This window comes from Bombyx mori, chromosome 25 (genome assembly GCF_030269925.1).
Source record: "Bombyx mori chromosome 25, ASM3026992v2".
Lineage (NCBI taxonomy): Eukaryota > Metazoa > Arthropoda > Insecta > Lepidoptera > Bombycidae > Bombyx > Bombyx mori.
The window spans coordinates 5,495,457-5,520,769 of NC_085131.1; the positions used below are offsets into that span (position 1 = coordinate 5,495,457).

The following is a 25,313-nucleotide window of genomic DNA, read 5'->3' on the forward strand; positions in this document are numbered from 1 at the left end:
GTCACAGGTTGGCGTTAAAGATGATCCAAAAGCTTACAGTCAATTGCTATCTCTAATAGCCAACGGAGGGTATAACGTGGTTCATCAGTTCCAAGATCGAATTTGGGTGGAAGGCAGCGACTATACCATCGAGGTATTTATATTTACGGTTCCGTATCCAAATTAATGAAGTAACCCTTTTATCTTCCACGTGTCCGATAATTTTATGCAGAAACCATTGCCAATAAGGTTATATACAAATTTAGGTGGAAATTTTAGGTAGATATATATCGAGATTGTAGAACTCTTAAAGTTACATAAACAAATTTTTGAACTACGGTATTTAGAATCAAACAATAAATAAAATGTATCTCTATCTCTCTATCAGCCCTCTAAACATTTACACTAAATGTAAAACCTGGATTTAAGATGCACGTATATTCATCTAGCGCTTGAGAATAAATTTCTATGTCAATGATGCCTAACACTGAAACCCGCCACATCATTTTTTTTTAATCCTTATATGGTCGCACGAGCTCACAGCCCACCTGGTGTTAAGTGGTTACTGGAGCCCATAGACGTCCACAACGCAAATGCGCCACGCAACTGCTTCACGGCAGAAATAGGTCACACTCAAAAGAGGTCCTACCACCAGTACCTAATTGCGCAAATGCGTTAATCCTATTTTAAGCACTGCCCTGTCCTTTTCTACTGCAAATCAGTCCTGCATTCCGGTTTGAAAGTTGGGATAGCCAGCCATAATGTAGCTTTATCTGAGCAATATTTTTTTTAGCAAATTAGCAGTTCGTTTCCTCGTATCTCAAGTTGATTCGTGTCTTAAGTGTCTCGGTAGCGGCATTTACGTTATGCAATAAACATATATTTAAACTTATAAATAATAAATATGTATAGGTACCAATCTCCCGTTCCCACAGTACAGGGTGTCTTAGTATGGTGCCAAATGACCGTACGATTTCCACCCATATTTCCAGGACGACTAACAAACACAAGAGATGATTTAAGCTTGAGGTCGCTGAAGGTTTATTGGAATATATGTTTTATTTCATTCACATTTACAGATCAAATTAGTTTGTGAAACTAGAAATCTTGAACATGCCTTAGAACTGAAAAGGATAATAGAGAGGGCGTATCCTTACTCCTCCGAGTTCGAGACTGAACCTTTTAATGACAAAAGAATGTGCCCGTGCTACGGTCGAGTCGCTACGTAAAGCTGAGATTCTAAACAAATTTTATTATTTTCAATAACTATCTTTTTCTTTTAACAATTACTCATATTTTTATTATCGCATTGTTTTCATTTCGGATGTAATAAATTCAATATTCATCTGATAACAACAGAGGTTAACAGTAATTTTGATATTTTAGTTTCATTTGTGTAAATTATACAATAAGTAACAATTAGCCTTAACAAATACATTAAACTTGGACATAATTTATGTATATCACGTTTCTCCATGGGATTATTTTAATGAAGTAAAATTCAATGTAATCTGCATAATGAAAACATTTTTATTAATTTTTTAAACATTACAACAACGCTTTTATCCAAATCACATGTTTATCTCTTTAATAAATATTATCACACCATTGTATACCAAAAAAAAATGTTTAATTATAATTTTTATCCATAAAACTGGCCATTTTGATATCCCTTTTGCTCAATCCATTTACGTCATGTGAAGAAAGTGTCACCTAAAACAAGACATGCATTACAGGCATTTTAATAACACAACAAATGTACATTACATAGTATTTACATCACTTCTAGGGCACGTTGCTTTTTTTTCTTGCTTTGATTGGTGGACGAGCTCACAGCCCACCTGGTGTTTACTGGTGGTTTATGGGCTCCAGTAACCCAAGTGGTTACTGGAGCCCATAAACACCCACAACGTAAATGCGCCACCCACCTTGAGATATAAGTTCTAAGGTCTCAAGTATAATTACAACGGCTGCTCTACCCTTCAAACCGAAACGCATTACTGCTTCACGGCAGAAACAGGCAGGGTGGTGGTACCCACCCGCGCGGACTCACAAGAGGTCCTAGCACCACTAAGTAATTGAGAAGTTTCCTTATTTTACACCGTAAGTAGTAGCTGTACACCATTTTATTTTCCTACACGGATCTCTAATTTCTAACCCAAGTAATAGGTAAGTTAAATTATAGGCCCGCACAGAATGGAACGACCATTTTCCCCCAAATCAATTCAGAATTAATAATAACAATAACTGGGAACTAATCGCGCACGGTCACGGATTTCCTGGGATTCTCTGCATTACCGAAGACCGACATGCATACGTATACACGTTTAAATATAAAGGGTCTTTCAAATAGGGCGGGTCGATGTTGACAGTTTGTGACGGCCATGTTGTTTTGGTGGCATCTGTCACATGCGCTGTTATTTCTTCAGTTACTAATGCCAAATCACCATAGCAAGTTACACGATTGAGCAGCACGTCCAGATGATAAAATTTTATTATCAAAATGAGTGTTCATTAGTGCAAACGCGCATTACGTCCATTTTACGGCAGACGCGGTGGCCCTTCAAAGTCGAATCTCCAACGTTTGGTGACCAAATTCGAGACGACTGGTTCGGTAAACAACCAACCAACACCCTTACGTCAAAGGAACGCCAAATCGGCCGAGAACATCGCTGCTGTCCGTGAGAATGTGCAGGAGACTCCGAGGCAGTCGATTTCTCGCCGTGCATAAGAACTCAGCCTTTCGCAGACTTCAAGTTGGCGAATTTTGCATCAGGACTTAAGCCTACACCCGTACAATACCCAACTGACCCAGGAGCTTAAAGTGAATGACCATAGACAACGCTGTTTGTTCGCTGACTGGGCTACAGAACGTTTGGAAGAGGACCCCGATTTTGGCCAAAAAATCATTTTTAGCGACGAAGCGCACTTTTAGATGAATGGTTTTGTTAATAAGCAAAATTGCCGTATATGGGAGGACCACAACCCACATGAGGGTCGCGAGGTGGTAATGCATAGACAAAAAATTACTGTTTGGTGCGGATTTTGGGCCAGCGGCGTCATCAGTCCGTACTTCTTCGAAAACGATGATGATGAAGCGAGGGCATTACTGTCAACGGCGAGCGCTACAGATCAATGATTAACAATTTCTTTTGGCCTGAATTGAACAATATGGACGTGGATAACATGTGGTTCCAACAAGACGGCGCTACGCGCCATACAGCGAGCGACATAATGGACATTCTGCATGAACGGTTCGAGGGTAGGATCATCTCTCGCAAAAGTGACCTGAATTGGCCACCAAGATCATGCGATTTGACCTCGCTAGACTTTTCTTGTGAGGTTTTCTCAAGTCGCAGGTCTATACCAATAATCCGCAATCAACCGATGCCCTAAAAGTCAACATAACGCAAGCCATCGCTCAAATTCAGCCGGATCTATGCAGTAGAGTAATAAAAAATTGGACCTCTCGGATCCGTGCCACCGTTCGAAGCCGCAGTGGACATTTAACCGATGTCATATTTCATAAATAATGGCATAATTGGGCCATTCAAATAAATAAATTCTTTAATATCTCACATATGTTTTATTTCATTTCAACATCGACCCGTCCTTGTTGAGAGACCCTTTATATATACATAAATCAATAATAATGACCCAGACAAAGGGCAAACAAACTTGTTCATCACACGAATGTTTGCCCGGTGGGGGAATCCAATCCACGACTCTCAACGTAACAGTCCGAGGTGCTACTGCTACTACACCATCACTGAGTCAGCCAAAAAGTTTACGATATCTGACGTCTATCTGAAGTTTACGATAGCAGTTAGGTATGTGCAACATAAAATCTGATAGATCTCAATGTAGATGGTTAATAACAGGAAAATACGGTTTTTTGTAAACTTTAGCAGACTTATAAAATAATCAGATTTTTCTCGTCCTTAATAGATAATATCAATTTACTAGGTAATTTTTATTTCTCAACAAAACTATAATTACAAATATTTTATGTTGATTTTCTATTAGAGATTAAGTAATTATTAAACTTAAACGGATTTTTCATGTTTTTAGGTTGTTTAAATCATTCACGTTAACACTTCACGTTGTTAGTAAAGTATGTATGATTAGGAACCGGAAGCAGAATACATGCTCACAGTAATATAGTGTATATCAAGAGCAACTAGGTATGCTTTGATTAAGTTCATCCATGTTTTGAGTATTATTTGCATTTTATTCCCCTTTCCTAGGTTATAAGCATCAGTTTTTATTTTTTGAGATACCTACCTACTTGTTAATAATTAAATGCGCTTAATGAGATTAACATTCGCTTCGAAATATAAAAATAAGCCTAGTATGTACCAAGAGTACGTGGAAATAACGATTTAATTAAACATTTCGAACGTACTTGCAACTTGTTGTATACATTGAACCACTCAGGATGATGATCCATTTTCTCAGCTAGCAGCGCGACCCTGGTCATGAATCCAAAAGCTTCATTAAAATTTTTGAACTGAAATTCCTTTTCTATTGCGTCTCTGTTGCTCTGAATTTTCCAACCAGATTCCAGTAGAGGTTTGAGCTCAGTTGTGCGCTCCTCTTGATTAAGTTTATCAGCCTGCATGAAACATAAAAAAAGATTGATTAAACATTAATTCAACGGTAATGTTTAGTATAATATTTACTAAAACTAATACAGTACAGAATTATTGCATCACTGACTAACGATAACGTTAATTCATTACCATTTTCCTTTTACTCGGTGATGTCGAGGACACACTGGCGTAACGGACGGCGGCAAGGCTGCGATTGATCGCGACGGTCCGCGCCGGTCGGACCGGCCTCGCGGGGTGAAAGTGTATCGCTATCGAACGTGCACTTAACAAATACCCATTCGCAAACGTCATAGTTGTCTTATTCATTTAAGGAAATTTATGTTAATTCTTTTCGTCCTAAAATTTAAGATATTATATTTAACTGTAACAACTGTAATTAATTTGTTCATAGAACACAATAGTATTTGTGTGTATGTGTATGTACATATTTGTCTCCAATGAAAAAATGGCTTGCTTGTTTAGTATAAAAAAAAAATTATAATAAACTTAAGTGTAATTTACTATTGATAGAATTTGAAGGATAGGATATATAGATTTTAGAATAGACATTAGAAGAAAATCAGGCATATCTAAAAAACTGTTTTTTAACAACCATATCTACATAGATATTAATTATGGGATAAGGCAGAAAAAAATCATAAAACGTTTTTATGTTTCTTTATTTTTTATATGTTATTACAATAATTTTAATCTATACTTTGAATACCATTTGATGTTATTGTAAACAGAGTTGAAGAATTTGCCAAATCTGGGGCAAAGACAACAGAAATCTCTCTAGCGAATAATTTATTTTGACCACCAGAATCACTTTTACAAACACCACTATCATCAATAATAACTGACTGGGTGGTTTTGCTAATTTTTAATCTCGTAGAAACCATATTAGACCAAGCAAGACCAAGTGCAGGATGAATAGAATCTGAGTCAGCAAACGATGCTGTAACTTGATTTATGCAGACAATAGCTATATTATACTGCTGGGCTAAGGTGATCAGCATAATGGCTAGTTCTCGGAGTTCTCCAGCTCTCTGCACATAGTCAGTACTCTCCACTCTAAATGGAGCAGCGATAGAATCAATTACAATGAGAGAAACAATATTTTGTTGCAGCAATTTAGGAAGCTGCATTCTAATACAAAATTGTAAATCTTTTGCTTCTGAAATGTGTTCAACAAAAACATTTTTACCATAGTCTTGATCTCTGCTCTTTATAGAATTCATTATTTGATTAAATCTTTTAGCTGGAAACAAATCCTCAGTGCAAATGTATACAGAACATTTAGATAAATTATGTATTGAGGTATAAAGGACTAGTTGAGTTTTTCCTGAACCACTTTCACCAAATATCTCATTGATTGTTCCCGTACGAAACCCACCACCTAATATATCATCTATTTTAGAACAGCCCGTACTTATTTTACAATTTTTCACAAGTAATTCACGGCATGTAAAACTTTTAGCACTGATATGATCTGATACAATATTTTTTACAAATTGGATGTCTTTGCTATGCATTCTCGTGAGTCTTTTTATATCCAAAATTGATAATATCATTATTTCTTTAGTACTAGATATTCCAGCTCTATCAATAGCTTCAAACAAGTTTAATGGCAAAATTCTTTTTAAATACATGTTTTTTTTAAAGTGTCGGTATTATATGAATTAAAACAAAACGCAATATTATAAAACTCAAGGAAACAATTAGCCTTTAAATATTCATTATAAACTGACCAGCTGAGTTATTAAACGCAAATCAAATCACAAATCACATGTGTAGGTATATTTAGTAATATTTACAAAACAACACATGGAGAAATAACATTAATTAAAGTGCCACCAACTTATCTGTGCTGTGAAGTGACAAAAATAGAAACTACGGTCGCCATGTTGAAATGTCATTCGACATTCGACTGTCAGTGTCTACTACTTTCAAGTGCTCCGTGTGTTTTATTGTGGTTTTATTGCGATACTTCTGAATTTTATGCGTTAAATATGCCGAAAGCTATAAAAAGTGATGCCCGGAGTATTATGCTAAAGGTGAAATCATTTTTTGAAGAAGAAGCTGGGCTGCAGGCTCCTATCATTCCGTTTAATCAAGTATGCAAACGGATTTCGGCTACAACAGGTTAGTGCTGTCAGTTTATACTATATAAATTACCCAAAATGATAATAGGGATGGAGACAAATATGAGGAGTGAACATTTTTTTACATAATAAGATAAAACATTCTTGTACAAGAGGGGTGTAGCAACCTACAGGCCCATTGTTTTAGACATGTTTTATGGAGGGTAAAATTTCCTCAAATTCCGTGAAATCCAAAAGTAGGTGTTGGACGGTTAAATTTGAGGGGACTGGGTTCTGCAGGTTGAGCGGATATTTAAAAACTGCTTCATGGTTAATATAATTATATTGAAAATACTTTGTACATTATTACACCATTACAATATTTTATTTGTATAAAACTCTAAGATGTTGCTCTGACCGTGTCTTGATGAGAATTCATTGTCTTCACTGAAGAGAAGACAATTGTTTGTTATAAACATTTAAATACGTATTCCAATATTCGAAATCTGAAACCTTACATGTGTCAAGTGTTGCCTGCCATTGCTTACATATTCAAGCACCAACAGTAGGATATCAATAATATATTAAATCAGTTGTTACTATTTTAAAATAGTTACTCTGTTATTGTTCTTTCTGTTCACTTCTGTTCACTCTGTTATCATAAAAAAATTTGATAACGACGCTCTATCCACAGTCGCCACTCAGCTCTTACAAATATATGATTACAATGAATTTATTTCTCTACCACACAAGTTTAATCACAAAACATTTGTTACAGGTGTAACAGTTGTAAAGTTCTGATGGAGCCTAATGAAGTATCGGCTTGGAGAGCGAGGTACTTGCGTGAAGTGTATAAAAATAATAAATCACCCAACCCCTGGCCTCTGATTTATTTAGATGAAACTTATATTCACTCTTCATATACATCTGGCAAATGTTGATAAGGAGAGGGTGTAGAAGGAGTATTAGAGCCTGTATCAAAAGGTCAAAGATATATTATTGTTAATGAGGAAGGAGATGCAGGATTTCTTAAAAATGCACTCGCAGTATTTAAATCAAATACAAAAAGCGGTGACTGGCACGATGACATGAATATTGCCAATTTCAAAAAATGGGTGTTTGAAAGCCATCAATTATTGTAATGGGTAATGCTCCTTATCACCGTGTTTGCGTGAATAAAGTCCAAATTCAAACGCTTTAAAAAAAGATATTATGCAGTTATGGCTTAGGCAAAATAAAATCGAGTATGGAGAAAATTTAACTAAACCCCAGGTGTTAGAAATAATTAAAAGAAACAAACCTGAGCCCATATACGATTTACTCCCCTATCACTATGACCTTAATCCAATTGAATTAATATGGCGCACAATGAAAAGAAACGTGGCCAGCGTAAATATTGATCACAAAAATGATGAGATCTCTCGCTTGGTAATAGAAGCATTTGAAGTTATTTCAGTTCATGAGTGGAAACAGCATTGTCAGCATTTTCGTAGGCTAGGAGAGTATTTGAAACAGGACTCGTATTTAGATGAACCTTTTATAATAAATGTGACAAGTGACAGTGCAACTGAGAGTGATTCTGATAGTGATGAGTGCGGCATGGAAATTGAAGGAGTATGGCCTCTCAACCAGGATGATGTTGCACATTCTTCAAAAACTGTGTTTGACCACAATTATTGCAAACGTGATTTTCAATAAATCGTAAAAATCATTTTTTTTCTTCTTTTACTTACATCTCCTAACTAGGCTAACCACTTTTTTTTTTTTTTTTTCGGATAGAGGGCCGAACCTCCTACGAGGTCCCCGCGCAAAAGGGGCGCGCGGGGTATGTGAGACTCAACGATCTGCATGGTGTTGTGAGCAGACCGCGGGCCCAAGGATTTTAGAGCCCACCCACTAAACGACTCCTCTGCACTCTTACACCCGACGTCCGATCCCCTCCGAGGTCAGAACCCGGATGAGGTAGGGGGGCTACCGCGGTCAACACTACAACCAGACGGCGCGACTCACTCCAAGGACGCCCAGCCGACGGAGCCTTCGAGGCGAATCGAAGGCTCTGAAACATCGGCCGTCTCGGTACGGCAGCCCGTCGGGCCGCCCAGACGGTGCCGCTGGTGTTACAACGGCTACCCACTGAAGTAGGAAACCTATGGAAATGAAACGTCAACAAAAAATTCGTGCCACTGTGACGTCATCTGGCCACAAAACATGGCGGCTTTAGTGCTGCCCAGAAAATTTTAATGTTAGTAGGTTTTATCGATAAACGTTCTTGGCTCATTTTATTTTAAATATTGTTGAGTGAATGTATTTGTAGAATTTATACTTTAATAGGAAGTAAGTATATTGTTATGTGCAAAGATGATGTGATTTAGATATTATGTGAAATCTAAGACGAGTTCGTGCTTCAAATTTGCCAAGTAAACGATATGACGATTTTTAAAATTTGCTACACTGATTTTATAAAGTTGTCGTTTGCCGCAAAACATAAAGATATGGCGTAGTACAGTACCATCTGCCCATTTCTAGCATGCTGAATGTTATCGTATTTTGAGTACGTGTTTTTCTTAGACTATTACAATCTATTTTAATTGTTTTGCTGATTCTAAAGTCCGTAACACACTACCGCAGCGCACCTCAAGGAAGGTACGCCGCACCATTTGAATCACTCTCACTTGAGAGTGATTCAAATTTTAAACTTATCAAGGGACCGCCTGATAAAAAAAACACCTACAGAACATTTATTCGTTAATAAAATTACAAACATTCCTTGTGACTTCCTCTCTAAAATCACTTAATTATTAAATATTTAACGAGTTGACAATAGTGTTATAAAACTATTTTATTTAAATAGTTCCAACGACTTTCTTGAGATCCTATAAAATATGATTTAATTATTATTTTTGTATGTTTTAAGCATGATAAAATAAGAAATTTTATATAAGCAATCATATTAAATCGATATCAAAGTCAATAAATAATGTACAACCCAAAACATACGGCCGAACTGACGTGACAATGACATTTGGCGCGCTAAACATGGCGGATTTTCGGCCTCATTAGACGGAGACGGAGACATTTACGTATATTCATGTTTCATTTTATGTACGCACTGAAATTCTGTTATATTGTTTTCCTGCGAGTTAAAGTGGTGAGTAAGAACGAGATAGATATATGTTTATGTATGTGCCTTCAAAATGGGTGCTATTTATATAAGCAATTGTACGTATAGAACAATATGTCGTGTCCCTACTATATAGGTCTATGCGGTTACCCCACCCTTCGAACCGAAACGCATTACTGCTTCACGGCGGAAATAGGCGGGGTGGTGGTACCTACCCGTGCGGACTCCCAAGGGGTCCTACCACCAGTGATTACGCAAATTATAATTTTGCGGGTTTGATTTTTATTACACGATGTTATTCCTTCACCGTGGAAGTCAATCGTGAACATCTGTTGAGTACGTATTTCATTAGAAAAATTGGTACCCGCCTGCGGGATTCGAACACCAGTGCATCGGTAACTAAAGCGGGATTCGAACACCAGTGCATCGGGCCTAAAGTGTTTACACACGAATGCACCGGAAGTCTTATCCTTTAGGCCACGACGACTTCAAATTTCTAGATGGGTCTTTTAACAAGAATCTTTGAAGAATCTAAACGATTGAAACTCTTAACCTCCTTGTCAAAAGGCTATCGCAGTAGATTGACACATAACGTTATATATATTACAGACAGAATCCCTATGTCACATAGCAGTTTTTTTTCCTATGAATGTGGTGTTATAATTTATTGTGTTTTTACGAATCTAAATAATATAACTAAAAATGTTTACTTTCCCGTCTTTAATGCGCATTGGAATTAATAGCAACACTAAAACGACGATTCACAGATAAGTTGGTGAATGGTGACACTTCATAGATTATACACATAGTGACACTTGGTGACACTGTACTTTGGTATATATACATAGGTTTTGTAGCAGGTACTTATTTTGGTACCTAAATTTGTGATTACGAGGCGGAGAGTCTTACAGTAATTTATGTAATGGCGTGTAATACTTGTGCGAAACCTTTCAATTTACTGCGGAAAGAAGTAAGACATATTTTGAACAATGCATTGCTATGTATAACACTTTTTTGGAAATGAAAATCTAAATTATAACAATATTTTTCCAGAAGGGATGTCCAGGTTGTGGATTTAGTTATTGTTCAAAATGTCTTGACCACAAAATGTTTTTGGAGAAACTGAATGCTGAAGCAAAGGTCATTAGGAGTTTTTATTTTTAAAATTTTGTTTGTCTCCATTGGTAAGCTAAGTATTAAAACCAAACTAATGCAAACAAATTTTATTCATTCAATTTATAACCCAATGACTCATATTGTAACAATAGTAGTGTCAATTGCATTGGTGTAATGACTGACTAATTAAATCTGGGTGTGCAACATGACAATAGAGGAGTGTGCACTTCACTTGATGTTTAAAAGTGTTATCACTAGTAAACTTTAAAACCTTATTTTAATTATCTATCAAAGGGGTCCAATATATTGTAAAGATAGTACTTCACTCTCTCTAAAGGATTCCATTGTAATTTGTGATGAATAGGTTTAATAAACAGTTAAAGCTTTAAATCGTTATTAATATATTATTATTATTATTATTTTAGGTATGTGTACAATGTAAAAAAAAATCTAATTATGATAAAAAAATAGAGCCTCCATCTGCTTACTTCAAGTAAGTATAAAAAAATCTTAATGTGAATACATTATCTAAAACCATAGGTTTTGATCCAAAAACTGTAGTGTGCAATTGAAAGAATTCAGTTCAAGAAAAATTTGCCATTTTGCCATTTTGTACAGGGAATACTTTAATCAAAATCATATAATATATTTTTCTATTGCAAATTCTGTATTGCCACAGAACAATGCAAAATAGGTACAAATGATGTGATAACAGCAGTATGTTAATACTCAGAGAGGTCTACTAACTGTCAAGCCCTGGCCTTTCAGGTCAACTAAAGAAAACGATGGTACTTTCTTTTCTAATTGTTTTTTAGCAAGTTACCATCACTCTTAGACACCAGCAATGCAAATATGTTCATATTATTACTATGATTTAATTGTTTTAGCCTTTCTAGGGAACCTATGTACTGCATTGCAAATTAATTGACCAATTACAATTTTTTTCAGAAGATTAGCTACTGTTCAACCACCAGATCCAAATGATAGCAATACAAACTATGCTGGAGCAAGTTCAAAAGACAATGAGATTTTAAAACGATTACAGAACCTAAAGCAAGAACAAGTTCACAAGAAAGTTTCCACAGATGACGAGATTGCTCAGAGGCTTAAAAATATAAAAGGTGACCTTCCATCAGCAAGTGTCAGTGAAATTGAAGCACGACTGGCTAATTTAAGAGGTGTACCTGTACAATCACATTGTAAGGTATGTTACTTATGCTGTAAAATATAATTTTGTTTTTAACCTTGGGAATACGAAAGTAGCCAAAATTTTTATATGGTATGCAACATATTCTAAGTTAGTATACACAAACACCATCATTAAATATAAATAAACCTCATTTTTCTGTGGGGAAGTTACTTCCTAATAACTCAAGAAAGTCTAGATCTAACATTTGGTATCTTCTGATTAATATAAAAGAAACAGAAAATTACTATTAAGATCTAAAACTCAGTAACAATTTTTAAAATCACAAATACTTTAACACTTTCGTGTTATGCTTGATATAAATACTAAGAAAAGTATTCTGCTTTAAGAATATTGTATAAATTCCAGCCCATATTACCCACTCCAGATTTAAGAACGGAACAGGAGCAGGCAGATGATTTGATGAAACAGTATTTGGAGCAAGTTAATATAGACACAAAATATAAAGATGATTTTAATGATATAATAGACAGTATTGAATCTAGAGTGCAAAAATTGAAATCATCAAGTACCGAGATATCAGAAGATAAAAGTAAATTATTGTCAAATAATAATACAGAATTAGATGAAGAAGAAACAGTGAATAAAATAATTGAAAAGGTAATTATGATTAGGATGGAGGTTTACTTCTAGGTACTCTGCAGGTCAACTACACCATAAGCGGGTAAATAACCATAAGCCATCTCTTTACACAGATAGCAATATTATCATTTTCTTATAATATTCAAAGTATTTATTTGGGCTATTTTTCTCTCTGCCTTTAATTTCTTAAGTGCACTATCAGGCTCATCATACTATTTCATCTGCTGCAATATTATAAAGTATCTATTTCCAGACCCTAACTCATTTATAAATGAAACACTACCATAAGAAAAAAATTTATTATTCATCATTATTTTTCAGATAAAGGCTGATCCTTCACTTGATGAAACAGTAGATTCACCTACAAAAAATGATGAGTTGCCTTTTTGTGAGATATGTAATGAAGATGCAGTATTGCGGTGTTTGGGATGTCGATATTTGTTTTGTAAGCTTTGCTTCATGGAACACAAAGATGATGATGATGGCTGTGATAGATACGAAAATTATCAACCTCCAACAAATTAAATAATTCTATAAAAGATTTAATATAAAGTTAAAATAAATAAATTTTAAATATTTTATTTATTTCTTTCGATTTTTTTTTCTTCAAATTCTTCAATAATGTTAGGTAAATAAGACATTAAGTCTTTTTCTGTCATTTTATATTCACTATCAATCCATGCATCCCGGAGTTTATTAATTATTCGGCCATACATTTTCCCAACTGGTACTCCACATTCTTTAAGGGTTTTTCCAGAGACAGGGAAACGAGGGATTTCCCAGTTGTCAAGTCTTTTTAAGAGTTCTTCATCTCCTCTATACTTTAAAACTTCTCGCACATATTCTATGGCTACTTTTTGCTTCATTGACGTATTTAATATTAATGATTCATAGGGTCTGAAATATTAATTCTTGTTATTAGTAATTAAATCAATGATACATTTACATACATACACAACATTAACCTTAACAGTAAAAACTTTTTTCATTTAATAATGAACTACCTGAACCAAAATAAGTAGGCCACCATACTTTAGTTTTTGTTCATCTATTATTTCACACGTTAATGAGAAGTCGTAAGTCTATTTATTGTTGAAGATGAGCTCAAAGTCCATCTCGTTTTTACTGTAGCCCACCTTGAAACAGTTTATATTATACATATATTTTTTTATTTTGTTTAAATAGCAAAACTTACTTCATGGGTCTATCAGAAACTTTGTCATCTCTATGTTCTACCAGAAAGTAAAGCAAATCTCTTTCCAATTTCGAGAATTTCATTCTGCTATGCAAGACTGTGACTTCGTCTAAATCTTTAACTAGAGCAGCAAGATAACTGAGTGGACTCAAATTAAGATGATGGGCTCTTTTTAATAACATATCCAGTTCTTGCACATTAGGAGATAATGGGAAACCTGAAAATTTTATAACTAAAATAATTGTTCCAATTACATATTTATACACAAACAAAGTTTCAAACTCCAGCTAAGAAATTGGACAAAACTCAACAGTATCTGATATAATAAATGAATAACTATAACATCTTACCCATGTACTCTCCTACACCTACATTGAGCATAGTCTTCAACAAATTTCCAGCAAAGTTTCCTTGCAAAATTTTTTTAAGTTCACCCCATATTCTTTCACCTGATATATTTTCCAAGCCATGAACATTATTTTTAAGTACTCTTAGTGTCTCTTCCTCATGATTGTCTGGTTTTAGTGCTATTCTTCCATAAAATCGGAAATAACGCATAATTCTCAAGTAATCTTCTTTGACTCTAACATCAGGATCTCCAACAAATGCAACTCTTCTCTTTTGTAAATCTTCATATCCATAAAAGTAATCGTAAACAGATCCATCAAACCCTGTAACAAATAAATGTAGACTGACCTGTAATGAATACAATATGAAAAACTTGTATATAGCCTCTGGTAAGACTATTGAGTTAATCAATGTTTTGGAGGATAAGTAGTTTACTTGCAACTAACTTTTAATTTTTAAATGTAAATCACACTAGTTTATTGGTGTACAGTAAAACCTGCACGGGAGGGTAGGTACCACTATTCTGCCTAATTTTCTCTTAAAATTCATGTCTACATTGTGATGTCTATTGGTTCTGGTAGCCTTCTAACAAAAAGTGGACATCTAATAAATTTTTAACATCATCTTTAAAAATATTTGCTACTTTTTGAAGTAATCAAGACTGGCCAGTTCCTTCAGAGAATTGGGGGATATGCCTGAGAGAATCCAATCTGTAGATTTACAGTCCCTTAATTATGTGTATGGCAACTCGTGAACTCAAAAATGACACTGAAGTAATTCAAAGAGTGAAGAAAAAAGGGGTGATTAATTGTTTAGCTGTTAACTGCTTGCTCATTTTAATATAAAATTAGTAATGTGATAATACAGCATTAAGGAGCAGTGAGTTATCTCCAGGAGCTATCACATTTCAGTCAGTTATGTTCTGTTTGTTACCATACCATATTTGTTTAGCAGACATGAATGTTCTTGTCATAATTGTCAATGATTTGTAGTTTAACAAGGAAAGTTTATATTTCATTATTATTATTTTTAATGAAGAGATCCCACAACTTTGTTTTTATTTTTTAGGTTGATGGTATTTTTTTTTTACTACTTTACATATTATTAACTAAAAAATCTATTATATTTAAAAAAAAAAAATTTAAATCACCTAAAAACATAGAATTTATAGTAAGGTCTCTTCTGTTAGCATCAAGTTTCCAATCTTTAGTGAATTGAACATCTGCAAAACGTCCATCGGTAACCATATCAATCCTTAAGGTGGTTACCTCAAAATTCTCCTTGTCGTTAATTCGAGCAGTGATAGTTCCATGCCTCTCTCCATTAACGTTTATCATTCTTACTTCTTCCGCAGTGAACATTTCTTTCATTTCTTCAGGAGTTGCTGTTGTGGCAAAATCAAGATCTTTTGGTGTAAGTCCCATTAAAAGATCTCTAAAATAAATTATTGTTACTAAATGACTTTTCATTTTATATTACATACAAATGGAACTATTACTGTAAGCAATCCAATTAGTAAATCTCTTTCTAATATTTTACTTACCTACATGAACTAAAAATTTTGTAAAAATTGTCAAGTGATATTGTTTTTCTTAAAATAAATAACATGTTGGGAAACTGTACCTTACAGCACCACCAGCTATTCTAATTTCATGTTTATATTTGTCAAAAATTTTTTTTAGGTCTATAACTTCTTCTGTAAATATACTTTTAAACTCTGGCGAATCCACTTTAATAACAATAGGATTTTCCCGACACTTTAAATTTAAGTCCATCTTTGATCGAAACCTTCTTCGACTTGGATCAGTAACACTGCATGTCCCCTGAAAATATCAAGAATGTATATACCTATTATTTTCATCTTATTGCTGTTAGCTTATCGTTTTTATTAGCTTTATTTCATATATTTGAAAAAATTAAAACAAAATTTTGAGGTTGGTAGCAAATTATATGCAAGAATTTTGTAATCACCCTGAGCTGGAAGAATTGTCCGACTCCTAAGATTCTTTTGCATGCACTTAACATAACAAAAAAGAAATTACAAATCAAAGTGGCTAAATTGTTGTATATCTCACGTAAATCTTTGAAATTTTTCATAGTAGGTAGTAATTTTAGTTGTCAAATTAGGTGGACACTTCGTGACATAATTAAATGTCATCTAAAAAATTAGGTGTATTATCTATGCTAAGAAATATTGTCGCGATCTCTTTAACTGAAACAGTACATACCTGTCTAAAGTTTTTATGTTGTTTTTAATTTTTAGGGTTCTGCTTTTCAATGGAAAAAAGGCTCTCTCTATGTGTCCTATCCTTAGATGGTTTGTCTCAAAAATTGTTAGGATTAAATTTCATTTAACCCCAAAAGCAATTTATGAAAAATGTTTGCTTAAATTTCTTTAAACTATAACCTACAGAACACTGTTCAGTTCATATGGTATCTGAGTCGTCTATTATCAAAGGTGGCAATCTGTGCATTTGGACAAAAATTTTTTATTGATATGTCAATACAGATTTATTTGAATATAATCGTCTCCTTCAAAGAATACGGTTCAAAACCTGCATTATATAAAGGTTAATAGTTAACCTGTTATTTATCTAAGATGTCGTTCCGAAGAGTTTTGTGACTGCCAATGGAATACAAAGTCAATAATTCGTTTTTCTGATTTACCAATCATTGTCCAAAAGTCAGATTGCCGCCTTTGATAATAGTCGACTCATCTAATACATTTAGGTAGTTTACTTTACATATTAATTGAACTGTCATTGGATTTGATATAAATCGGTAAGGTACCTTAGATAATATACTTTATCAGAAACTACAGCAACCAGTTTTTAAAGGGAAGAAAGAACTATTGTAAGGTATTTTGATTAGCCCTTTCTTTTTCTCTACCTAATCGTTGGTAACCTAAGGGGCTATTCCACCTCCTACTACCTACGATTTGGTAGGTGAGTTCACTTAACCTGAGAGAATTTGCTAACACTAGCCCTAGCAAGAGCAGAACTTCACAGATTCTACCACTGGATAGGAATCGCGACCCTCTGAGAAGATCTGGCGAGAAACGTTGTCGGTTGTGTCTATGGGTTAGTTCGCTCGCAGAACTCTTAGTCGTAATCGACGAGTTCGACGACGACTGGTGCTTGAGTGGTCTAAAAGCACCAAAAATGGATCCGAAGTATCCGACAATACATGTTTCGTGGGACGGCACTAGTGTTTTCAATAATCATATACGGAGCAGAGACATGGACTATAAAGAAAGATGACTGCAATCAGATTGATGCCTTCGAAATGCAGTGCTAGAGGAGGATGTTGGGTATTCCCTGGACCGCACACCGCACCAATGTATCCATCCTAGCTCAGCTCAAGATCCAGACTAGACTCTCCACCATTTACCTGCGAAGGATTCTTGAATACTTTGGCCACACTGCAAGGAAAGACAGTGACCATTTGGAGAAATTTGTGGTCACTGGAAAGGTCGAGGGCAAGCGACCAAAAGGCAGGAACCCGACCCGTTGGACGGACCAGATTCGTGCAGCCCTTGATACCACAGTACACGATGCTCTGCACTCAGCTGCAGATAGGAACAGATGGCGGTGCATTATAAAAAATCAAACTGTTTCAAGGCCATGGACGGACGGACGGAGGAGAGGGACGGCTACTTTACGTGGCCTGGTCTTCTGGATGTGGTAAGTAATTAGTACCGACCGGCGATTAAAATGTTATCGTGCCGCGCCCCTTCGTCGAAGTTGCGTTTTGACACTACCTTAAGATACGTATTAGTTCTAAACTTAGATCTTTTTTTTTATTGCTTAGATGGGTGGACGAGCTCACAGCCCACCTGGTGTTAAGTGGTTACTGGATCCCATAGACATACACAACGTAAATGCGCCACCCACCTTGAGATATAAGTTCTAAGGTCTCAGGTAAGTCCCGCTCTTCGGAATTGGGAACCTTATTCGGCGGCATTATTTGATGACGGTTTAGTCGGTAAAGTCAGTGAAACACAAATCCTTCATGTAGGCACAATAATTTCATATATCACTTAACAGCCCCACGTTGGGCGCCATTTTTAACACTAAAAGTCCGACTGGCGGGGCTTTTGTGAGTTTTTGTGAATTCGGTGTTCCGTGCTGTTTGCGAAGAAGATATGAAAATTATGTTACCACTGATTTGTATTAGGTTTTAATATCAAAGCGACACAATAACTAAATTAATACAAAAATACAAAATGATTTGAGAACCGTACAGGTAAACTAAGACTGACAATATTTTGGCGGTCGACGTCGCGCGCGCCGAGGGCGCGTGTGTTCTCGCTCCGAGAACTTGTCTCAGCGGTGGGTAAGGCGGCGGCGGGGGCGGTATCGCACGTTCGGATATTTGGTTCCGTTCCGATATTTAATATACGCGACGGAATTCGTATTCCATAACTACTCGTACATATTTTTATAGTTTCCAAATTGATGAAAATAATACCAACACAGTGAAAACAATATGTACACTAGGTAGTCAAATAACTGAGTTTTAAAAATATAATTCCATTCTTTTTAAATAAAATTCATTTAACTCAGAATTTATGACCAAGAAAAAACATTACAGAAAATTGTCCGATTACTGGGAATACATAATAAATTCACAAACTCGGTATAACGTCATAGTGTGTAAATTCTAAAATTAGGTTTACTGTACATAGATTGCGGTAAGGAAGGAACTTCGGCTTTTTGATCTTCTGAGTTTGGTTTTTATTATTTTAGGCAAATGAGCTTACGGCCCACGTAATGGTGAGTGGTTACCGTCGCCCATGGACTTCAGCAATGCCAGGGGCAGAGCTAAGCCGCTGTCTACAGTTACGTTGCGGCATCAATGGGTCTCAAATAATGAGCTCCTTTACTCATTTATATAACTATAAAGGGTCAACAGACGAACTTCTTAAATGTATAATACCCAGTGAGGCTACAAGTGGAGCCTTCTATCATCATCCATGACACTATTTAATGCTCACTAATTTTCTTACTATTTACCTCTTTTTTTTTCTATTTAATTTTTAAGGGTTTCAATAATGTATTAAAAAGGAAAAAGTCCATATACTGATGGTAATAAGGTAATGAGCCGATGGGTAGATTATTTGCTTATCCATACAATTGAATACGAGAAGACATCCCCGATATTTATAATAATCGACTTGAACGCCTCCTTTTTTCAATGTGCTAATTAGTTTCTTACCATGCAGTCTCATTGTGCCTTACCTACCACGTAAGGCTTATATATAGTCCATGGCTCTGATTATATATAACTATTATCGTGCCCATTGCACTAAATAACTTTCATATATGTAACTATAAATGTATTATTAAACAATAGTTTATTTGTCATAGTTTTATTGGTATTTAAAACACTAAAAGATTACATCAGTTCTTACGATTGCCTTAATGTCATTTGCCACCCATTAACCCACCCATTCCACTTGAGCCCTGTTGTAGCTGTCGCATCATATTGTGTAAACCTGACATACCACCCATTTGTTGTAGGAGGCGAGGATCCATCATCTTTGCCATTTGTTGGTTCAATTTAACCATTTGTGTTTGATTAACATTCTTAGCCATATCTCCTCCTTTGAACAATCCTTTAATTCCACCCATTTTTTTAACGACAGCCGCAAATTTTGTGTATTGTGCAATTAAGTCTTTAACATCTCGTTCTGTGACACCTGCTCCCTGTGCAACTCTTGTGATACGTGTCGGTTGTTTAGAAAACAACTTGGCGCCGTCTCTATTATCCAGCTCACCTTCATTCATAGAGTCCATAATTGTCATAAGGAGTTTTAATTTGGCCATTGACTCTTGTTCACTTCCTTTTGACATAAGATCTTGTGAAAATCCAGGAATCATTCCCTAAAACAACAAAACATACAATACTACTTCTATCTTTAGGTGGCATAGAAGAATTGTTTCAGTGAAAAAATTATACCATTATTTGTGAGAAAGGCCCCATCTTCATTATATTTTGAAATTGTTCATACATCGCTCTGAGAGTAAACTGTCCATGTTTAAGTTTTTCTAGTAGCTCATCATTGTCATCGAGTTTGAGTTCATTAACTTTATCTAAGAGACCTTCAATGTCTCCCATGCCAAGGAGTTTCTTTATAAACGGTTTTGTTTTGAAAGGCTCTAAGTCATCAATATGTTCTCCAGTACCAATGAATATGATAGGACTTTGTGTAGCTGCAACACTATAATATTAAGGAAAAAAGAGATTCACAGTATAAGATTACACATTACACATATATTTAAAATTTTAATTTGGTTAAAATTTTAAAGTAAATAGCATTCTACAATAGCTATTTTACTTTTATCCAAAAAAATTATGTGAATAAGAAGTTGAGTGACTTACGCCGAAAGTGCACCTCCTCCTTTTGCATGTCCATCTAACTTTGTAATGATAACAGAACCAATATCAACTTTGTCTTTGAAAGCCCTGGCTTGAGCTTCACAAGCTTGACCAATTGTTGCATCCATCACAAAAATTATGTTGTCTGGTTTCTAAAATAATCAATACAATAATGTAATCCATTTAGAAAAATATTAATAATGAAACATAAAAGTTATAATCGCCACATTGCTCTAATTTTAATGATCTGGACTACTGTAACCCTTATAAACAATAAATATAGATTTTCTTATGTTCAAGCTAACTTATTACACCTCAATTTAACAACAATTAATATCTATTTTTTATTAGTGTAGATTTGTAGGTCAAGCCCAGATTTGGTTTTAAGTATTTACTGAGCCCATAAACATTACTATATAATGTGAAATCAACCCAGCAATTGTAGCAATTCTTTGAAATAAAACTATTTACAAAATATATATAAAATAAATAAAATGTACTCTTGTAAATCACATTCTTTTGTTTTTAAAGACTATTTAAGTAGTAAGTGTAGTAAGTACTTTGAAGAAAGAAAATTGGACACCCCTTTAGTTTCATAGTGGTCAATAAAATTAGCAACTGAATAACAACCAACATTAATTTTCCATATATAGATTTCACAGTTTTCATGTGTGTTTTGTTTGTTTTTGTCAAACATACTTCATGAGCAAATACAGGGTGTTGAATTAAATTGTTTGTAATATTATTATATATATATAATATGTTATAGCTTACAATAGCTGTAGCAACTGCCAACATCTCTTCAAAAAGCGACTCTTCTTGCTTATGACGACCACTAGTATCCACAATAATCATTTCAAAACCTTGCTTCTTGAACATATCCACTCCAGTTGTTGCTATTACTACTGGATCCACCTCTGTGTAGCTGAAATTAACATTTATATGCTGAATTATTTACTTAGTTATACATAATCTTATTATTAAATTGTTGATAGAAAAGGGTGGCGAGATTATAATCCTACCAAACACTCTATCCCATACACAAAGATCTATTGGGACTACCCCAAAGTATTAAATATCATTATGCAGGCCTACATCTAGTATAAACTGTTTTTCTCAGACAGACATTCTTCAGGTCAGAGACTTAGGTTGAGGATGGACTCTTTTACCAAGAATGTCAATTTTATGTTAAAGTAGTAATAAAGATCTCAATATGGACTGCAGATGACTGCATCAGTTTGAAGTAGTAGGTAGTAGAATGAACTCTGCTCTGATGGTGGGAGATAAAGATGGTTAAATAGAGATAAGAGGATTATTTCACAAACCCACCACATATATACATACCTTCCATAAAACGGAATTCTGGCTTTAGTACAATTCTGTTTGACTTGATCATAAGCACCAGCTCTGAATGTGTCAGCACATACCAAACATGATTTCCAATTCTTACGTAGGTAATGATATGCAAGTTTTGTACATGTTGTGGTCTTTCCAGATCCTTGTAATCCCACAAACATTATTACATTAGGCTTCCCTTTGACGGGCTGGTATGGTTTAACCCCGGGATCTACAAGCTTTAATTTGAATTAATAGTTAATTACCTGTATGTGTCTGCTTTGAGAGAACAGAGGACTTACTACTAAATATATTTTATTAGCGGTTGCCTAGGAGGAAAATTTATTCTTGAGTAATTAATCTATATTGTGCATACACATAAAAAAGTAATTGAATAATTGTGAATAAGACTTATTTACAATTAATGACAATGATAAGTGAACAGTAACTATTGCTAGTTAAAATTTTAGTAACAATGTTTATCACTACTATACACAATTAAAAAAAAGGTATAGAGGATAGAGTAGGATAGTCTCTCCACAAGATGCAAGTATAACTAGTAGTAGCTAGAATTTGAAAAAAATACAGTTCCTACAAGTCCTACCACTAAATATGCGCTTTGTAAAAATATATAATAAGTATAAAAATTTGTCACCATTTCTCTATTTTATATTATAATAATGTTTATGTTTATGCTAAAAATTATCAGCTAATTGCTTAAATATCTAAGTAATAGCTTAACTTAAGTACAACACCAATCTGTTGTGATAATTATACAAACTATAAAAAGTTTACCTTGACTAGTTCTTTGAAAACCGCAGACTGAATCATCCTTCGCTTATTAAGTCCACCAGCCATTTCATCAAAATCAATGACAGCGCGAACATTTTCTCTTAAGTTTTTTACAAGGCGGATATTTACATCTGCTTCCAATAATGCAGCACATATCTGCTTCAGCATAGAATTCAATACCTGCAAATGAGGATACAAATTTTAACAGTGTACCTTTATTTCCATTTAACAATTGATTGTCTTTTATTCGAGTAATGTGGATTAAGCAACAGTTTATATGCTCAAATTGTTCTGTTGTATTAACTGTATAAAGAGCACAACTCTGTCATATTTACAAGGTTTATATTCTGTCTTACCTCTTCATTTATAATAGTAGCCCTGCTCAACGACTGCAAAGCAGTGGTTATTTTACGCCCTAAATCTGCTAAAACCATTTTGGTTTAAGTTTTAGGCTATCAAAAGGAATTATTTTTGCCAGCTGTTGACACTTTTAACTTGCAAATAATTATAAATATTTATAAGAAAACATAGTAGTTTTTTTCGTACATCTTAATAATTATTGTAAGCAAGCACAAAAAAAAATCAGTTTATTTGAGCTTTGCGGTAGGCAATAAAATTTAAAATTCCAAGTTCATTTTTCTTGTACGATTTCACTATTTGACGCAAGGCTTACACGTTTGTTGTAACTATATAAGATTGCCATAACAAAATTCATCTTTTTCACTATGGACTATGGCTACTAGGCTGCACTAAAAGTTTCGGGAATGGAATATTTCCACTGTTCCTGTCATATTAAAATCTTTTTAATTGAAAACTCCTTGGTTTTAAAAATCGAATACCATTTATTTATTTAAAAAAAGATTCTCGGTCTTGTCACGAGGTTTTGTCAAACTTGTTTCCTCCTCCTCGAGTCGTGTTCCTCATGTCTGAGGGTCGTGACCACCATCACCCATGAGCTTCAATCTTAAGATCTTTTTCAAACTTGTTTAGTCTTTGAGAAAATGGAATTGACTCGAGAAAATTCAAGAGGGATGTATTATTATGACTTTCGAAGTGGTTTAACACAAAAACAGTGTGTTGACCGGATGACTTCTGCATTTGGTGATGAAGCCCCATCCAAAACCACAATTTATCGCTGGTTTGCTGAGTTTCAACGTGGACGTGTCAAGCTCAGCGATGATCCCCGTCAAGGTCGTCCAAAAACTGCAGTCACCTAAGAAAACGTTGATGTTGTGCGTAAGCTGATTGAGGAAGATCGACATGTGACATACCGCGAAATTCAGGCAACTATAGACATTGGCATGAGTCAAATACAAATAATCTTGCATGCACAAATAGGTGTAAAAAAGTTGTTTTCCCGATGGATACCGCATTCGCTCTGTGAAGAGCAAAAAGCGGCTCGCGTTACTTGGTGCGTCAGAACTCTCGAAAGATTCCACGCAGGATCCTCAAATGCTGTATACAACATAGTATCAGGTGACGAATCCTGAATATACGCGTACGAACCCGAAACAAAAAACCAGTCACGAGTTTGAGTGTTCGAAAATGAGTTAAAGCCAACAAAAATTGTTCGTTCACGGAGTGTTGCAAAAAAAATGGTGCCCACGTTTGTCTCCAAAACCGGCCATGTTACGACTATTCCTCTTGAAGGACAAAGACCGGTTAATGCAGAGTGGTATGCTAGCATTTGTTTGTCACAGGTCGTTTCTGAACTCCGTAAAGAGAACTGCAACCGCCGCATCATCCTCCATCACGACAATGCGAGTTCTCACACCGCGCACAGAACAAAAGAGTTTTCAGAGCAAGAAAACATAAAATTATTAGACCATCCGCCATACAGCCCCGACCTAAGCCCTAATGATTTCTATACTTTCCCTAAAATAAAGAATAAATTGCGTGGACAGAGATTCTCATCACCTGAAGAAGCTGTGGACGCCTACAAAACGGCCATTTTGGAGACCCCAACTTCCGAATGGAATGGTTGCTTCAATGATTGGTTCCATCGTATGGAAAAATGTGTCAAATTTCGCGGAGAATACTTCGAAAAGCAATAAATACATTTTTAAATAGTAATGTTGTGTCACTTCGTTAATTTCCAAAATGTTCAGTGCCGCCCTCGTATTACATCTAACCAAATAGATTTTTTTTCTGGTCGTTCCCTCAATGCTGAGGATCGTGGTGACTGTATGTCAATCTTCTCCACTCGGTCCGGTTCTGCGCCATATGTACCGCTCCCTGTATCTGGCCTCCAGTCACCGCCTTGAGTTGGTCCACCCAAAACCAAATAGATAGGTTGTATTATATGTAGACGGCCAATGGACTTGTATCCGGCTAATTTTATAATAAATAAAAATAATAAAAAAATATATATATATATAGAAAAAAAAAATAGATAGGTACCAATGGTACCGTATCAAGGAGGTGACTGAAGTTAGCCTCTAAAAAAAATTTTTTTTCCTTTTTTCTACTTATTTTCTATTAATTCGTTTATTCATAATTTGTTCTTGATTGTTCACTGTTAATAACTGTTTGTTCTGCATTTATTTATTTTAAAAAAATTATTAAAAATATATCTACAAGT

At 35.0% G+C, this 25,313-nt stretch overlaps 6 protein-coding genes across 13 annotated transcripts in view; 2 read left to right on the plus strand and 4 right to left on the minus strand.

Annotated features, from left to right (window-relative positions):
- LOC101741242 (L-threonine ammonia-lyase) overlaps window positions 1-1,633 on the plus strand; it is a 66,989-nt gene extending 65,356 nt beyond the window's left edge. For both annotated transcript variants that reach the window (XM_062676077.1, XM_012688982.3), the window contains exons 10-11: window positions 8-133; window positions 1,059-1,633. In XM_062676077.1, the coding sequence (XP_062532061.1) occupies window positions 8-133; window positions 1,059-1,208 (276 nt within the window). In that variant the 3' untranslated portion in view covers window positions 1,209-1,633. The remainder of the gene's footprint in view (window positions 1-7; window positions 134-1,058) is intronic.
- On the minus strand, window positions 1,487-6,568 carry LOC101741518 (probable pterin-4-alpha-carbinolamine dehydratase). 2 transcript variants are annotated; one of them, XM_062676086.1, is made up of 4 exons: window positions 6,433-6,568; window positions 4,722-4,928; window positions 4,385-4,594; window positions 1,487-1,692 (listed from the first exon to the last, which is right to left on the minus strand). In XM_062676086.1, the coding sequence occupies exons 2-4, from the start codon at window positions 4,896-4,898 to the stop codon at window positions 1,609-1,611; spliced, it is 471 nt and encodes a 156-aa protein (XP_062532070.1). In that variant the 5' UTR covers window positions 4,899-4,928; window positions 6,433-6,568; the 3' UTR covers window positions 1,487-1,608. The 2 variants fall into 2 exon arrangements, with proteins under 2 accessions (XP_062532070.1, XP_004924567.1); XM_004924510.3 differs by having other exon boundaries at window positions 6,323-6,501.
- Window positions 5,279-5,812, minus strand: LOC101741381 (DNA repair protein XRCC3). Its single transcript, XM_004924509.5, has one exon. The coding sequence runs from the start codon at window positions 5,810-5,812 to the stop codon at window positions 5,279-5,281; it is 534 nt and encodes a 177-aa protein (XP_004924566.2).
- Window positions 6,569-6,575: 7 nt separating the features above from the next.
- On the plus strand, window positions 6,576-13,266 carry LOC101746517 (abscission/NoCut checkpoint regulator). 5 transcript variants are annotated; one of them, XM_062676084.1, is made up of 9 exons: window positions 6,576-6,716; window positions 7,434-7,490; window positions 8,435-8,897; window positions 9,570-9,803; window positions 10,830-10,916; window positions 11,318-11,385; window positions 11,841-12,096; window positions 12,448-12,699; window positions 13,003-13,266. In XM_062676084.1, the coding sequence occupies exons 4-9, from the start codon at window positions 9,744-9,746 to the stop codon at window positions 13,204-13,206; spliced, it is 927 nt and encodes a 308-aa protein (XP_062532068.1). In that variant the 5' UTR covers window positions 6,576-6,716; window positions 7,434-7,490; window positions 8,435-8,897; window positions 9,570-9,743; the 3' UTR covers window positions 13,207-13,266. The 5 variants fall into 5 exon arrangements, with proteins under 5 accessions (XP_062532068.1, XP_037876232.1, XP_037876233.1 ...); XM_038020304.2 differs by having other exon boundaries at window positions 8,435-10,746; XM_038020305.2 differs by having other exon boundaries at window positions 8,435-10,746; window positions 11,844-12,096.
- LOC101746380 (CCA tRNA nucleotidyltransferase 1, mitochondrial) lies at window positions 12,967-16,402 on the minus strand. 2 transcript variants are annotated; one of them, XM_038020301.2, is made up of 6 exons: window positions 16,196-16,402; window positions 15,848-16,047; window positions 15,375-15,658; window positions 14,227-14,547; window positions 13,877-14,093; window positions 12,967-13,578 (listed from the first exon to the last, which is right to left on the minus strand). In XM_038020301.2, exons 1-6 carry the CDS (start codon window positions 16,319-16,321, stop codon window positions 13,260-13,262), a joined length of 1,467 nt encoding a protein of 488 aa, XP_037876229.1. In that variant the 5' UTR covers window positions 16,322-16,402; the 3' UTR covers window positions 12,967-13,259. The 2 variants fall into 2 exon arrangements, with proteins under 2 accessions (XP_037876229.1, XP_037876230.1); XM_038020302.2 differs by having other exon boundaries at window positions 14,227-14,572; window positions 15,493-15,658; window positions 16,196-16,379.
- A 3,177-nt stretch (window positions 16,403-19,579) lies between these two features.
- Window positions 19,580-23,371, minus strand: Srp54 (signal recognition particle 54 kDa protein-like). The gene is given in 7 exon segments (NM_001098306.1): window positions 19,580-20,109; window positions 20,186-20,447; window positions 20,609-20,757; window positions 21,380-21,530; window positions 21,950-22,179; window positions 22,736-22,912; window positions 23,089-23,371. Coding segments are annotated over 7 exon segments (1,506 nt in total). The 5' UTR covers window positions 23,167-23,371; the 3' UTR covers window positions 19,580-19,650.
- Between the last annotated feature and the right edge of the window lie 1,942 nt (window positions 23,372-25,313).